The sequence below is a fragment of the Symphodus melops genome (genome assembly GCF_947650265.1).
Source record: "Symphodus melops genome assembly, chromosome: 13".
Classification (NCBI taxonomy): domain Eukaryota; kingdom Metazoa; phylum Chordata; class Actinopteri; order Labriformes; family Labridae; genus Symphodus; species Symphodus melops.
Window position 1 is genome coordinate 25,763,881 of NC_136703.1, and position 13,609 is coordinate 25,777,489.

General features: G+C 47.8%; 3 protein-coding genes across 4 annotated transcripts in view; 1 reads left to right on the forward strand and 2 right to left on the reverse strand.

Annotated features, from left to right (window-relative positions):
- LOC306833404 (mitochondrial carnitine/acylcarnitine carrier protein-like) overlaps nucleotides 1-1,010 on the reverse strand; it is a 6,260-nt gene extending 5,250 nt beyond the window's left edge. Inside the window, exon 1 of the mRNA XM_079358650.1 lies at nucleotides 362-1,010. Within this exon, the coding sequence (XP_079214776.1) occupies nucleotides 362-463 (102 nt within the window). The 5' untranslated portion in view covers nucleotides 464-1,010. The remainder of the gene's footprint in view (nucleotides 1-361) is intronic.
- Nucleotides 1,011-1,121: 111 nt separating this feature from the next.
- On the forward strand, nucleotides 1,122-4,214 carry ndnl2 (necdin-like 2). The gene is made up of 11 exons (XM_079358652.1): nucleotides 1,122-1,223; nucleotides 1,485-1,548; nucleotides 1,892-2,011; nucleotides 2,107-2,170; nucleotides 2,341-2,420; nucleotides 2,495-2,589; nucleotides 2,667-2,746; nucleotides 2,877-2,919; nucleotides 3,045-3,107; nucleotides 3,708-3,822; nucleotides 3,928-4,214. Exons 2-11 carry the CDS (start codon nucleotides 1,498-1,500, stop codon nucleotides 4,021-4,023), a joined length of 807 nt encoding a protein of 268 aa, XP_079214778.1. The 5' UTR covers nucleotides 1,122-1,223; nucleotides 1,485-1,497; the 3' UTR covers nucleotides 4,024-4,214.
- Nucleotides 4,215-4,943: 729 nt separating this feature from the next.
- Nucleotides 4,944-13,090, reverse strand: LOC306833400 (6-phosphofructo-2-kinase/fructose-2,6-bisphosphatase). 2 transcript variants are annotated; one of them, XM_079358645.1, is made up of 14 exons: nucleotides 12,703-13,082; nucleotides 11,581-11,706; nucleotides 11,057-11,153; nucleotides 10,842-10,908; nucleotides 10,199-10,273; nucleotides 10,026-10,082; nucleotides 8,448-8,569; nucleotides 7,403-7,610; nucleotides 7,173-7,319; nucleotides 6,050-6,154; nucleotides 5,820-5,949; nucleotides 5,604-5,666; nucleotides 5,398-5,462; nucleotides 4,944-5,319 (listed from the first exon to the last, which is right to left on the reverse strand). In XM_079358645.1, exons 1-14 carry the CDS (start codon nucleotides 12,782-12,784, stop codon nucleotides 5,260-5,262), a joined length of 1,404 nt encoding a protein of 467 aa, XP_079214771.1. In that variant the 5' UTR covers nucleotides 12,785-13,082; the 3' UTR covers nucleotides 4,944-5,259. The 2 variants fall into 2 exon arrangements, with proteins under 2 accessions (XP_079214771.1, XP_079214770.1); XM_079358644.1 differs by having other exon boundaries at nucleotides 4,944-5,462; nucleotides 12,703-13,090.
- Nucleotides 13,091-13,609: the final 519 nt, after the last annotated feature.

The window sequence follows — 13,609 nt, forward strand, 5'->3', positions numbered from 1 at the left end:
CTGACTTTTCTGTGTTTAGTTTTCATGTTTATTCAGTTTTGAAATAATTCTTCACCATTTCACGGGCAGAAACCATCTTGATCTTTACTTTTCGAGCTGATCTATAACCCCCCCCCCTCTCATTGCCTCTGTGTTAGCTGCCTCATGGCCTCAGTGACACTTTAAGCTGATTTATCAATAATCCTCTGAACACCCACGTCTGATGTCTGACTTCGTTCACTCGGAGTTTCTACTAAAGCAAAACAAAAAATCCAGGAATGCACTTTACAGAGCGGTGTCAAAGTGGACACATGAGGAGCGCAGAGCTTGTTCAGTAAAAGTCCTCTGAGGTGTGCAGAGGTGAACACACTGGTGTCTTTACCTTGATGGTGTCCAGCGGGTGGCCGGCCAGCAGCAGACACGCTCCGGCGACTCCTCCAGCCACGAAGTTCTTCAGCGGAGAAACTCTGACCTCTTCCCCCATCCTCAGCCCCGCATGGCCCGGGCAGCAGCTGACAGCCCGTCCGCTTCACACCGGCCAGAGAGTCCGCACACACCGCTGTTGTCCCGTGTGTGCGTGTGTGTGCGCGCGCGTGTGTCCGTGTGTGTGTGTGTGTGTGTGTGTGTCTTCAGACTGCTCAGAGACTGAGATCTGTCTGCCTCCGGTGAACAATCACTTCTTATGTCTTTATATAACCACACATGTTGTACTCAATAAGTCTCTGAATGTGACTGTAGTCTGGCTCTAAATAGACTCCCCTCTGCATGAAGTTGTTTACAGCGCTCTCACAGGTTATCTCAGAAACAGCGACCTCTGCTGGTCAAAGTATTTCTAACTAAATAATAAATACAATAACATTTAACAGCGCAGAGAATTCCTAAGAGTGACATTTAATAGGTATAGCGATGAATTCAAATATTTAATCATTTTGTTCTGGCTCCAATAAGCCCGAAAAAACACGTTTGTTTAAATCATTCCTTTTATAGTTTTATATATTGATTTACTTCTTACGCTGAAGTAGTTTTTTTCACTGTTGGTTTATTTGTGCAGGTCGCCTTACTAATATTATGTCTTTATGAATCTGTTTCAATAAATAAACGGCCTACAAAAATACGTCATCAAATAACTACCTGTAGCTGGTCCTCCTGTCGGTGTGCTACGTCATCAAAAGGCGCAGCCAAACAGCCCGAGCGGGAATTTGACAGTTAAAAATAGGGGTCGGTTGATTTTGCATTTATACAAAGTAAGTCAGATTTTTTTTTCTTCATTGAACTCGAGTTTTAGCTCTCTGTTGGCGTCTTTGCGTTCAGCTAACACCGAAATGTGTCCGTTAAACGTTTATTCATCACGAGAGTTAGCATTACTTTAGCATTAACCTCCGTAGCGCGACTTCCGGTTTACCGTTAAAGTAGAAAAAAAAAACAATTTTAACGCCTTATAAAGTTGTCGACTTTACTGTATTGATATTTAAATGTGTGTGTGTGTGTGTGTGTGTTTTATTCAGGCAGCGTGTGGACATGACACAGAGAAAGAGACAGTCCAACACTCCGAGCTCCTCTCAGAACAAAGTAAGAAACTTTACATTTTATGTGTTTAATGTCTAATAAACGGTTAGTGACGTAATCACATCTTCATCTTAATATGAAATATAATACAGAATATAACACGAGTGAATATCGATCATGAAAATGACAGACTACACGTAAACATTAATTTGGGTTATTTTTGACCCTCTTATTGAATCAGAATCTGTTTTATTGGTCAGGTTTGTTTAACATAAATAATTTACCTTTGGTAGACTTCTCTCTCTGTACAATTTAAATATTAACAATTAACCAAAAATATAATCAAGTAATTAAAGAGTAATATGTACAAGACTAAATTGTATCTAAATCAAGTTTTTGATGGTAGAGGCAGTCGGGCACCTTTGTGTCTCAGGGAGACGACGATGACACGACCTTCACCCAGCCGAGTAACACTCAGGTCACGAGAGGGCTGGAGAAGCTCACGTCTGCACAGGTCGATCAAAAGGTGAGTCGAGCACTCGTTCACAGACAGCTGTGTGAGGTGAGACACACGTGAGGGTGAGTTCATTTACACGGGGCGTCTGTGTGTTTGTCCTGTAGACCGCTGAGGTGGTGCAGTTTTTCTTGGTGAAGGACCAAAAGAAGATTCCAATACGCCGAGCAGGTAGGATTCATTTTTCCTTTTGCACATGTTTGTATTATGATGTTAAATACAAGCTGAAGCCCAGTTAGACCTGGAGCAGTGTGAGTGTTATATTCTGAATATTACGGTACTGAAGTTTATTAACCAGTGTGCTTACAGTCTCGCCCTTTTCTTCTTCTGTGTCTTGGCAGACCTGGTGAAACATGTGGTGAAGGAATACAAAAACATCTACCCCGAGATCATAAACCGAGCGGCACGAACGTTTGACGAGGTTTGTTCAGTGTGAAGGGATCAGCAGCATCTGAACACGCTCCGTCTGTTAACTCTGCTTCTGTTTTGAACCAGGTCTTTGGCCTCAAACTGGTGGAGATCGACACCAAAAACCATTTGTACATACTCGTCAATAAGTTGGAGGCAGCCGAGACGGCCCCGCCCATCGAGTGAGTGTCGTCAGCTTTTTAAGTTTGACGTCTTTGTCTTCGACGTTTGTGTTAAAAAGTGTTTCTTTTGTGTGTAGGACTCCGGCCAATCCAAAGACGGGACTGCTGTTTGTCATCCTGAGTGTGATTTTCATGAAGGGCGGCGTGGTGAGAGAAAGTGAGTGACTCCACCTAGTGTTCACTGTCGGTATTACACCTTCAGTGTTGTGTTGGGTTTAGTGCAGAGATGAGCGTTTTGGCTTCAGTGTGTTAAAAGGAGTTTAAAGGTGTTGTGCTCTGTGCCGTAGACGTCGTCTGGAACACGCTCAAGAAGCTCCGCGTCGACCCGGGGTAAGGCAACATCTGCATGAGGCAACATCTGCATGAGGCAACATCTGCATGAGGCAACATCTGCATGGTAAGCGTGCAGTTTGCAGCAGATCTGTAATGACACACGTCGATGATTTTATGTCCAGAGGCAAACACGAAGAGTTCGGCGACGTGAAGAAGGTGGTAACGGACGAGTTTGTGCGTCAAAGGTGAGAACACGCACACGTCACGCTGATCCAAACGCTTCCCTCTGAGCCACCGTACAAAGATTTACTAAATATAAAGATACAAATACAGACTTACACAATTACTAAATACTGTGCAAAGATAAAAAAACAGCAGCGACAATAAATGTGAGAACTTGTCTTAACTGCAGATATAAATAAGTCACAAACATGGTGAATTAATTTAGAAGTATTTTTAACTGTAGTTAAACACTTGTGTGTAAGCCCCGCCCCCGAGCCATTAACAGCTCTCACTCTGATCACACAGTCCTCTCTCTCTCTCAGGAGATAGCTCAGTCTGTAATCCTGCAGACCTGTGATCAGAAGGTCGCAGGTTCGAGCCCCACCACCCCCCCTGGTGTGTTCAGAGCCATTGTCTGTCAGACCATAGACTCTGGTTTATACCACACCACAGAGCAGCAGGAGCGTGCGCGACCCCGGACCACTACAGCAGAGTGGACCGGAGCACGGCCTCCAAACATTATCCGTCTCTGCGCCACATTTATTCAAAACGCCGTTTACCTTCCCCGTGAGATGTTTGCGAGCGTGCAGCTTCACACAGGAGACGTTTCTTCATGTTGGCAGGTACCTGGAGTACGTGCGGATCCCTCACACGGAGCCCGTCGAGCACGAGTTCAGATGGGGTCAGCGTGCGGAAATCGAAGTATCCAAAGCCAAAATCCTCGAGTTCGTGGGCGAGGTCAGTATCTCTCTCTCTCTCTCGCTCTCTCTCTCTCTCTCTCTCTCTCTCCCGCTCGATGCGTTTGAAATGAGCGTGACCAATCGGTGTGTCGTGTGCTTGTAGCTCCACGATCAGGACCCGGAGAGCTGGAGCCAGCAGTACAGAGAAGCGCACGCCACCCAGAACTCCTCACAGCCGAGCACCAGCAGCCAGAGATGACCCCGCCCCCCCTTAAATCTTTTTAACCTTTATTTATTCAGGGAAGTGACGCTGCAGGAGAAACATTCACACTTCTCTATATGTAAATAACTTTAAATAACACAGCAGTGATCTCACATCTGTTTATTTTATTGCATTGATGTTCAGGTAACAGTTTCTTCTTCTTCTACTCAATAAAAATCTTTTTTTAACACGTGGATGGACGTCATCGCTCACACGACGTCACACAGCGGTGACCATAAAACCGGTTTGTCTTAAAGGGACGGCTGCTTCAGACGTCAGCGTCACATTGTGACGTGCTAACAAAACGTGATTTTATTTACATGACCACGACCAGGACACGCCCCCCCACACACACACACGCACACCTTACGCAACACGGCTACATAAAACTACAAACCGCCATCTTAAAATAATTTTCATTAAAACAGACACGTTGCATCTTCACACGTCTCGTTAAGATGATCGATGGAGGTTAAAAACACAAAACGCTGCTCACTAGTGAAGACGGCCGGCGGCGCCGTGAGTCCGGAGGCTGCATAGAGAAATCGTGTTTGACTCGTGTGAGGCACGTCACGGTGTCGGGCAGTTAAAGCGCCAGGTGTCTCCTCGGACCCGTACCGATCACTTTGACGACAAACAAACCCGCGAGCGGCGTTCAGCGGCGCCTTAAGGTCGAGATCGATGAGAGAACGACTGAACGTACCGGCCAGCTAAAAGTTACGTTTGCTTTTTTTAATCTTGTGTTATTTTGTCCCTTCGGGCTCGCCGTAGATAAATCGTCCTCACTGTCTCCCTGTACTCACAGTGATGTAAAAGCAGGATGTCTTTGTGCTAAGCTAAAGAATGCTAACAGACGAGAGGTCGTCCAGCTCTGTGACCGAGGTCGGCACTGTAAACGTTCGCCGCTCGTTTGAGGCGCCGCTACGAGGAGAATCAGAAAAACCTTCCAGCTGAACTTCCTGTTTGAAACGATGTGCGGCGTTCATCTCTAAACGCTCGCACGCTGGTTAGCCCGTTAGCACGAGAACTGAGGAAGATAAAGTTTCTGACGCGTGGTCGGCGAAGGTCAACGCTCTTCTTCGCGTCACAGACGTCGGTATAAAGTGCCTTTATAATGGAAGGAGGCGGTCAGCAGAGGAAACTGATCGGAGCGATCACAATGAAAACTTTAGATTAGTTGAATTAAAAAAAAAAGGCCACTTTTCATGACGGTAGGAGGAGATCCAATCAGCTCTAGATGTGGTCAGGGACCGTTTCCAGCGCCGCCGCAGGTTCCCGGTCCACGTCCACGTTCTGAAAAAGAGCCAAACATGTCAGACCGTCCGAACCCAGAACACACAAAGAGTTCAAGAAGTCGACTGTCTTACGTACCTCTGGTTTGTCTCTGTGCGTGTTGACGGCTTCTACGTTGAGGAACACCGACTCCACTTTACAACCTGAGAGAGACGAACGAGAGAGAGAGAGAGAGTGAGCGAGAGAGAGAGAGAGAGGCTGTGATTTTATTAAATACATGGAAAATAAAAAAGTCGAGAAGAAGTAAGAATCAAGCGGAGCTGAAGTCCAGCTGTGAGACCGACCGTAGGCGACCGGCGTGAGTTTGAGGACTGTGTGGAGAGGACACTTCAGGTAGGGCAGCTCATCTGAAACACAGAGAGAGAATAAAAACTAAATATTTTTCTTGATGTTTGACGACTTCTGGATGGTTGATTTCTTTTCCCTAAAATGTTCCCTTCCAAAGGAGCGGACCCTCTGCAGGATCTCCGGACGTTAAAGGACCGTTTGTTTGCTCTCACTTGCACTTTTGTCCAAGAAGTACGCCAGCAGACACCTCATGACGGCCTGGTGACAGATGACCAGGACGTTCTCCTGCCTCTCCAGCTCCATGATGACCGGCTCCAGACGCTGCACCAGGTCCTCGTACGACTTTGGAGGGGGGCAGATAATAAATGAAGATACAGCGCGTTACTATGGTGACGACACATCTCACAACCCCGCGAGGAAGAACACACAGATGAGCTCTCACCTCTCCTCGGGGGTAGCGGTAGCGATACTTGTCTTGGTCTCTGAGTGCGAACTCCTCTGGGTAATTCTCCTGGATCTCCTCGTACGTCATGTCCTCACAAACCCCCTGAGGAACAACACACACACACACACACACACACACACACACACACACACACACACACACACACACACACACACACACACACACACACACACACACACACACACACACACACACACACACACACACACACACACACACACACACACACACACACACACACACACACACACACACACACACACACACACACACACACACGTTTCTCTTTCACAAACCTTTCTCAGCACATCAGTAGTTTAAAACAAGAACACAAAGAAATTAAAGTGGATGTTTGGAGCTGAAAATAACAGAAATGTTCTGTTGGTGAAAAAGTCTGAAAAGTTATTTTTAAAAGGATTCCAAATGTAATTATAAAGACTCTGCAGCAGATAACTTCAAACAAGCATGAACAGAATAAAACCAGTAAGTTTGTCTGAAACAAAGAAAAGATTTAAAGGCCACATATTACCCAGAATCCTCTCCTCCATGTTCCTCTAACATGTGTCTCTAGTCTGTCTACAAACCCCCCAATCATGAGACAAGTCCGTCCTCTCCGTCTTCTGCCTGCTCCACTTTTCAGAACATGTGTGTTCAAACAGGCCGTTTGGAGATGTTCCCTTCATGACATCACAAAGGGCAGTAGCCCCTCCCCTTCATGACTTCACAAAGGGCAGTAGCCCCTCCCCCAGGTGGGTGACACTCCCACAGCTAGGTGTTTGTTCTGCCCTCTGAGTCTGCCTTCTCACCGTAAACAATAGGACATGGAGCCAGAAAGCAGCGAGAACACCCGAGCCCTTCCAGAGAGGGGGCGTGGCCAGACACAGCTCATTTACATATTTAAAGCTACAGACACAGAAACAGCCTGTTCTGAGCAGGGCTGAAATAGAGGGGTTTATAGACATGATCAAATACAGGATCAGAGTGGATTTACAACAACACACTTCACACACATGATGAAGAGGAGCGAGGACACTGATTTCACCTGAAGAAGAGGAGGAGGTCATGTGACCTTTAAAGTGTGAAACATGACGACACTCACAGCATCGATCTCATTGAGAGCTTTCCACTGCTCGTACTGAACTCCCAGAGCCTCTGCGGTCTGGATGGTCCTCTTCATGTGACTCGTCCACACCTTCAGGTCACTGATACACTGACCACGCATGTACGTACCCAGAGCACTGGCGAACTGACACACACACACACAAAACAATATAAATATAATGTATGCTTCCTTCAGTACTAAACCCTCACAGGTCTAACCGTCCTCACCTGAGCTCCTCGATGCGACAGCCCAGAGTCGCCCCCGATGCGACCCGTGAGGTTGAGCTCGCTCTCTCCGTGGCGACTCAGGTAGATGGACCTCGGGGTGACGTGGATGTTCATGAGGTAGTACACTATCCGGCTCTGGATGTGGTCCTGGACCCGGTTCACCAAATACCTGCTCCCCACGTTGAAGATCTTGATGTAGGACAAGTTCCTGCGTCAAGACGAGAAGAAGGAGGGAAATTATTCGTCCTCTTTTACCTTCAGTTTGAGAAGTAACAGAAGACGTGTGTTCTGGTGTTTAGATAAGGAGCAGCCGGTAACTCTGCCCCTAGTGGTTAAAACAGGTACTGCAGTCTAAACTCTAAACATCACAGAGAGCTGTCTACCCCCCTCCTCTCACACAAGTCAGCATGTGGTGGACACTGTAGCTTCAGTGTTTAGCCAGCTCTGCATGTGGTGGACACTGTAGCTTCAGTGTTTAGCCAGCTCTGCATGTAGAGACACTGTAGCTTCAGTGTTTAGCCAGCTCTGCATGTGGTGGACACTGTAGCTTCAGTGTTTAGCCAGCTCTGCATGTGGTGGACACTGTAGCTTCAGTGTTTAGCCAGCTCTGCATGTGGTGGACAGTGTAGCTTCAGTGTTTAGCCAGCTCTGCATGTGGTGGACACTGTAGCTTCAGTGTTTAGCCAGCTCTGCATGTGGTGGACACTGTAGCTTCAGTGTTTAGCCAGCTCTGCATGGGTCTGTAAAGCTTTCTGCGTTCTAACCTCTCTCCATGTTTCATCTCCAACATTGATCCTAGTTTGAGCAGCTTTCTGCTGCTGGAGCTTATTAGAAACATGCAGAGGCTTTTTAGCTCGGGTACAATCACTTCTATCTGAAGCAGTTCCACTGCCCGCTTCCATCGCTGCAACACCTGTTCACCTGATAACTGCTCTCATATCTGGCAAACCCAGGGGCGTCCAAAACGGCCTTCACTTGCTGTCAATCATCCACTTTGTTTAATCACAGACACTCTGAGGTCACGTCGACATCAGTGATTGGTCACCTGTCCTTGTTGTCGTCCAGCGGGATGTACGTCTGCTTGTAACAGTCGATCCTCTTCAGGAAGTCGGCCACGGCCTCCTCTTTGTCGCGGCCCACGTAGTCGGGACTGCTCAGCTTCACTTGCTGAGAGGAGAGAGAGAGAGAGAGAGAGAGAGAGAGAGAGAGAGAGAGAGAGAGAGAGAGAGAGAGAGAGAGAGAGAGTGGAACATAAAACAACAGAGCAGCTCAGCTGAGGTCAGATCAACGTTTAGAGCTTCAGTGACTTTAAATACTGATTGTTGTTCTCTTATCTGAGAGCCGTTCAGTGCAAAGAAGTTTAAAGTTTAAAAAACAGCAACGACTGTCCAGAGCAGCAGGCCGTGGTTATAAGATCAATAATCTATGAGAAATGTAGCCGACATAAAACTATCCATGAACCTTAAAAGCTTGAGCTCAAACACAAACAGGAAAACAGATCTGATCAAAGTGAAGGCGGGAAAACAAGAGGAACTAAAATGTGGAGAGCAGCCGGAGAGCCGGTCTCAAACTGACTCGAGTTGGAACAAAGGACGCCGCATCTCGCCAAGAAACACGAGAACCCTGGCAGCGTCTGTGAGCGGCACCATGTGTTCAGCCTGTTTCCTCCAAAAACAACACACACACACACACACACACACACACACACACACACACACACACACACCGAGCATCGACCTCACACACAAACACACACACACACACACACACACACCGAGCATCGACCACACACACACACACACACACACACACACACACACACACCGAGCATCGACCTCACACACAAACACACACACACACACACACACACACCGAGCATCGACCTCACACACACACACACACACACACACACACCGAGCATCGACCTCACACACAAACACACACACACACACCGAGCATCAACCTCACACACACACACACACACACCGAGCATCGACCTCACACACACACACACACACACACACACACACCGAGCATCGACCTCACACACAAACACACACACACACACCGAGCATCAACCTCACACACACACACACACACACACACACACACCGAGCATCGACCTCACACACACACACACACACACACACACACACACACACACACACACACACACACACACACACACACACACACACACACACACACACACACACACACACACACACACACACACACACACACACCGAGCATCAACCTCACACACACACACACACACACCGAGCATCGACCTCACACACACACACACACACACACACACACACACACACCGAGCATCGACCTCACACACAAACACACACACCGAGCATCAACCTCACACACACACACACACACACACACACCGAGCATCGACCTCACACACACACACACACACACACACACACACACACACACACACACACACACACACACACACACACACACACACACACACACACACACACACACACACACACACACACACACACACACACACACACACACACACACACACACACACACACACACACACACACACACACACACTCTCTCTCTCTCTCTCTCTCTCTCTCTCTTCAGTTACCTTAATGTTCTCCGCGATGATTTCAGGATCGTCACATATCGACTCCACGAAGAAAACCTGGACGTTTGAGAGCGAGACAGAGAGAGGTTGTTGTTGTTGTTGTTGTTGTTGTTGTCTCAGAAGAAATATTGTTTTTTTGTGTGAAACGGAGCAAAGACAACAGATCAACAAACCTTGTAGCCGTTTTCCTTTGCGAAGCCGATGATGACGTCTCTGCGCTCCGTTGTCGTGTTCGTGGCGTCGAAAACCTACAAACAAAATCAAACTCGCTGACTAAAAATAAATAAATAAATAACACGAGCAAAAGGGACTCGAGGTCGAGGGACTGCAGATGTAAACGAGCTCTGAGCTAAATCTGGTGCAACACATCGAATGGAAACATTTATGTTAAATATTGCACATGGTCCCTTTTTTGGTTTGGTTCGCTTTGGCGCCACCCAAAGGTGTCTGACTGCAACTGCACGCGAGTTCATGAGTTCTTGTTTTGACCTCGAACTGTAAATTTGAGTCAAATTGATAAAAAAAACGGCGAATATATTTTGAAGATGCGTCCTCTCTGTAGAGATGGATTTATCACGTCGATCCCTCAAAGGAAGCGACGCTCGACTTGTTGTGATCCATTTGGCGCCCTCTGCTGGTGAAAGAGAACTTCTCATGTTATACCCTTCTTACGACAAATCACTTTTCGTCGGCCTTTGAAACCTCGTGCACGTGACGTCGGCAGCCAGCCTCTAGTGGACGGAAGGTGAACTGCAGGCTCCTCCTTCTGAACCCTTATTAAAAACAATCACAGTGTTGGTGTCTGACGTCACTCACCACGACCTGGCCAAGCATTCTGGTGAAGTATTCGCACACGTCTTTCAGAGCAGCGACGGCACAGGCCCTGAACACACACACACACACACACACACACACACACACACACACACACACACACACACACACACACACACACACACGATGTTCACTGATCTATATTCCACAGAGACGAGTCATTAGAAGTCACCGGGGGAGGAGCTGAGGGTTCATACTTGCGTATCTTCATGGCCTCCGTGTTGTCGGGTCTGAAGAACTCGAAGCTGTTGTAGGCGTTGGTGGCGTCTCTTCTGTACTGACCCACGTTGAACACTGCAGAGCACATGAAGGAGAGAACGCTGCTAACTGGACTGTTAATCTTTCACTATGTTGACGAGCAGAGACGCCTGATTGGACGACAGAGGTCATCACGCAAACGTCTGCAGTTCTGGAAAAGAACCTTTAAAAAATGAAACGGTAAATTGCGGAGGAAATGGCGCAAAAGGTTTTTCGCGTCCAGGGCGTCACCGAGCGTCACCGAGCTGCTTCGCTCTCACGATGAAGAGATCGCTCGCACTGGAAGGCGTTGACTTGGCGTGCTCATGACGCCCGTGTCAGTGAGATTTTAAGACTGAGCATTATTGGACAGGATTGTTTATTCCAAAACGGAGGAGAGGAAGAAAAAAAGTACCCGCCCACGTGTGGCGTCTGAGTGTCCCCGTTACCCCCCCCCCCCCCCCGTACCCTGATGGAGTCGTACCTTTAGTGTTGACGCCGATCCAGTTCAGGTATCTGGTGAGCTTCTTAGAGATGTAGGTCTTCCCCCTCGCCGGGAGTCCCACCATCACGATCATGGTCGGCGAGTTGGTGAACTGAGGCACCGACGCTGAAACACACAAACACACTGCTCACACACCGGGCTGCACGCCGTCTCCGAGGGGCGTCCTGACCACGAAGTCTCACATCTCCCTCGTGTGTGTAAATGTACTTAAATAAATAATGATTCTGATTTAGAATCGAAATTTCACATTTGGAAACACAATCAAACGAATCACAAGCATCAGCAGGTCAGATTATAAAACTGTTAAAGCTCAAAACAGGTCAAATGACTCTGAGACACAAAACCAAACAGCTCAGCAGGAGCTCGAGCAGGAAGAAGGTTATATTCTTTACACATGGTCACATGGCTGTGACCCCCCCCCCCTCCATCCCTTTACAAGCCAAGTCCTGGACAAGTCCTGGACAAGTCCTGGACAAGTCCTGGACAAGTCCTGCACGTCACCATCACAGACGTGTCAGTGTGAGGAGTCGTGTGTTGATCTGCATCAGATTTTCTCTCTTCCTGATGTCGAGACCTCAAACCTACAAAGGAGATGTTTTGGATTTGTGCAAAATGTCAATAAATTAAAGTGTTTTTTTTTTGCTTTTTTTTCAAGGTTCTTCCCCTAAATGTTCCCTCACTTTGGGAACACTTAATTGTTCCGACCCTGAAGGTTGTTCTCCTCGTGTTCTCACAGTCTGAGAATCCAAGCGCTGCACGCTGGTGAAGGAAACAGTCAAAGCATCAAGTTAAACACGAGTTTAAAGTTGTGTCTGTGGTCGAGTCAGTGCACGTGTCCTCATGGTGGACATTCGGGGGTGAACGTCCCTCCGGTCTCTCGCAGAGCGCCGCTGACCTCCTTTGACCCCGAGAACACGACAAGTCGCTGTGCGCTCATTAAACTCTCTCACGGCTCCTCGAGGAGCGAGTTCAAACCTGTCAAAGTGATGTTACATGACACAAGGGAAAACAGTATCCATGTGTGTGTGTGTGTGTGTGTGTGTGTGTGTGTGTGTGTGTGTGTGTGTGTGTGTGTGTGTGTGTGTGTGTGTGTGTACTCACAGCCTCTGCGTTGGCTCAGCCTGCTTTTCATCCATGGCACCCACGTCTTCTCCAGAGGGTTTTGAGTGAGTTTTCCTGACATGGCTTAAACAACCAGGGTGTGTGTGTGTGTGTGTGTGTGTGTGTGTGTTGTGTGTGTGTGTGTATGCTCCTCTGTACTGAGTGTGTGTGTGTGTAAATGACAGCAGCACAGAGCAAAGAGGAGCGCTCACAGATTCTGAACTTCCTCACACACGCTGTCAGCAGGTGGAGGAGCTCTGAGTCGTTTGTCAGTCAGCACACCTACAGAGAGTCTCTGATTGGTTCATCGACCTGTCAGTCACTTTCACTGTCCTGGTAACACCCACACATGAGGTCACACATCCAACCAATCACAGAGCTCAAACCTAAACTTTGCCCTGGAATGCAGGAAGTTGTCACCTGACAAATCAGGAACAGCAGCGTAAAGGAGGTTTAATCTGATGAGTCATCAACCCATCCTTCTGTGTGTGTGTGTGTGTGTGTGTGTGTGTGTGTGTGTGTGTTTACAGCATCGCCTCATGAGAGAGAGAGAGAGAGAGAGAGAGAGAGTTTGTGTGTAACACTGTGTATTTGCTGGTGTGTGTGTGTGTGTGTGTGTGTGTGTGTGTGTGTGTGTGTGTGTGTGTGTGTGTGTGTGTGTTAAGCAGTGATAAGTGAAGTCGGCTCACTGCCACAGAGTGACCTGGCACCTCTCAAGCTGCCAGACCAGGACTTGAACCAGCAACCCTCAGGCTCTAAACCCAAATCCCTCCAGACTTCAGTGTCCACCACATGGTGACCTGTGTGAGAGGAGGGGGCGGAGCCAGACAGCTCTCTGTGATGATTAGAGTTTAGACTGCAGTACTCATTTTAAACACTAGGGGGCGGAGCTACAGACTGCTCCTTT

Coding starts and splice junctions, on each gene's coding strand:
- ndnl2 (XM_079358652.1), top strand. CDS start 1,498: ATGACACAGAGAAAGAGACAGTCCAACACTCCGAGCTCCTCTCAGAAC. Junction 1,549..1,891: donor CGAGCTCCTCTCAGAACAAA/GTAAGAAACTTT, acceptor TTTTGATGGTAG/AGGCAGTCGGGCACCTTTGT. Junction 2,171..2,340: donor GATTCCAATACGCCGAGCAG/GTAGGATTCATT, acceptor GTGTCTTGGCAG/ACCTGGTGAAACATGTGGTG.
- LOC306833400 (XM_079358644.1), bottom strand. CDS start 12,784: ATGTCAGGAAAACTCACTCAAAACCCTCTGGAGAAGACGTGGGTGCCA. Junction 10,274..10,841: donor GAATGCTTGGCCAGGTCGTG/GTGAGTGACGTC, acceptor TTTTGTTTGTAG/GTTTTCGACGCCACGAACAC. Junction 5,950..6,049: donor ACCGCTACCCCCGAGGAGAG/GTGAGAGCTCAT, acceptor CCCCCTCCAAAG/TCGTACGAGGACCTGGTGCA.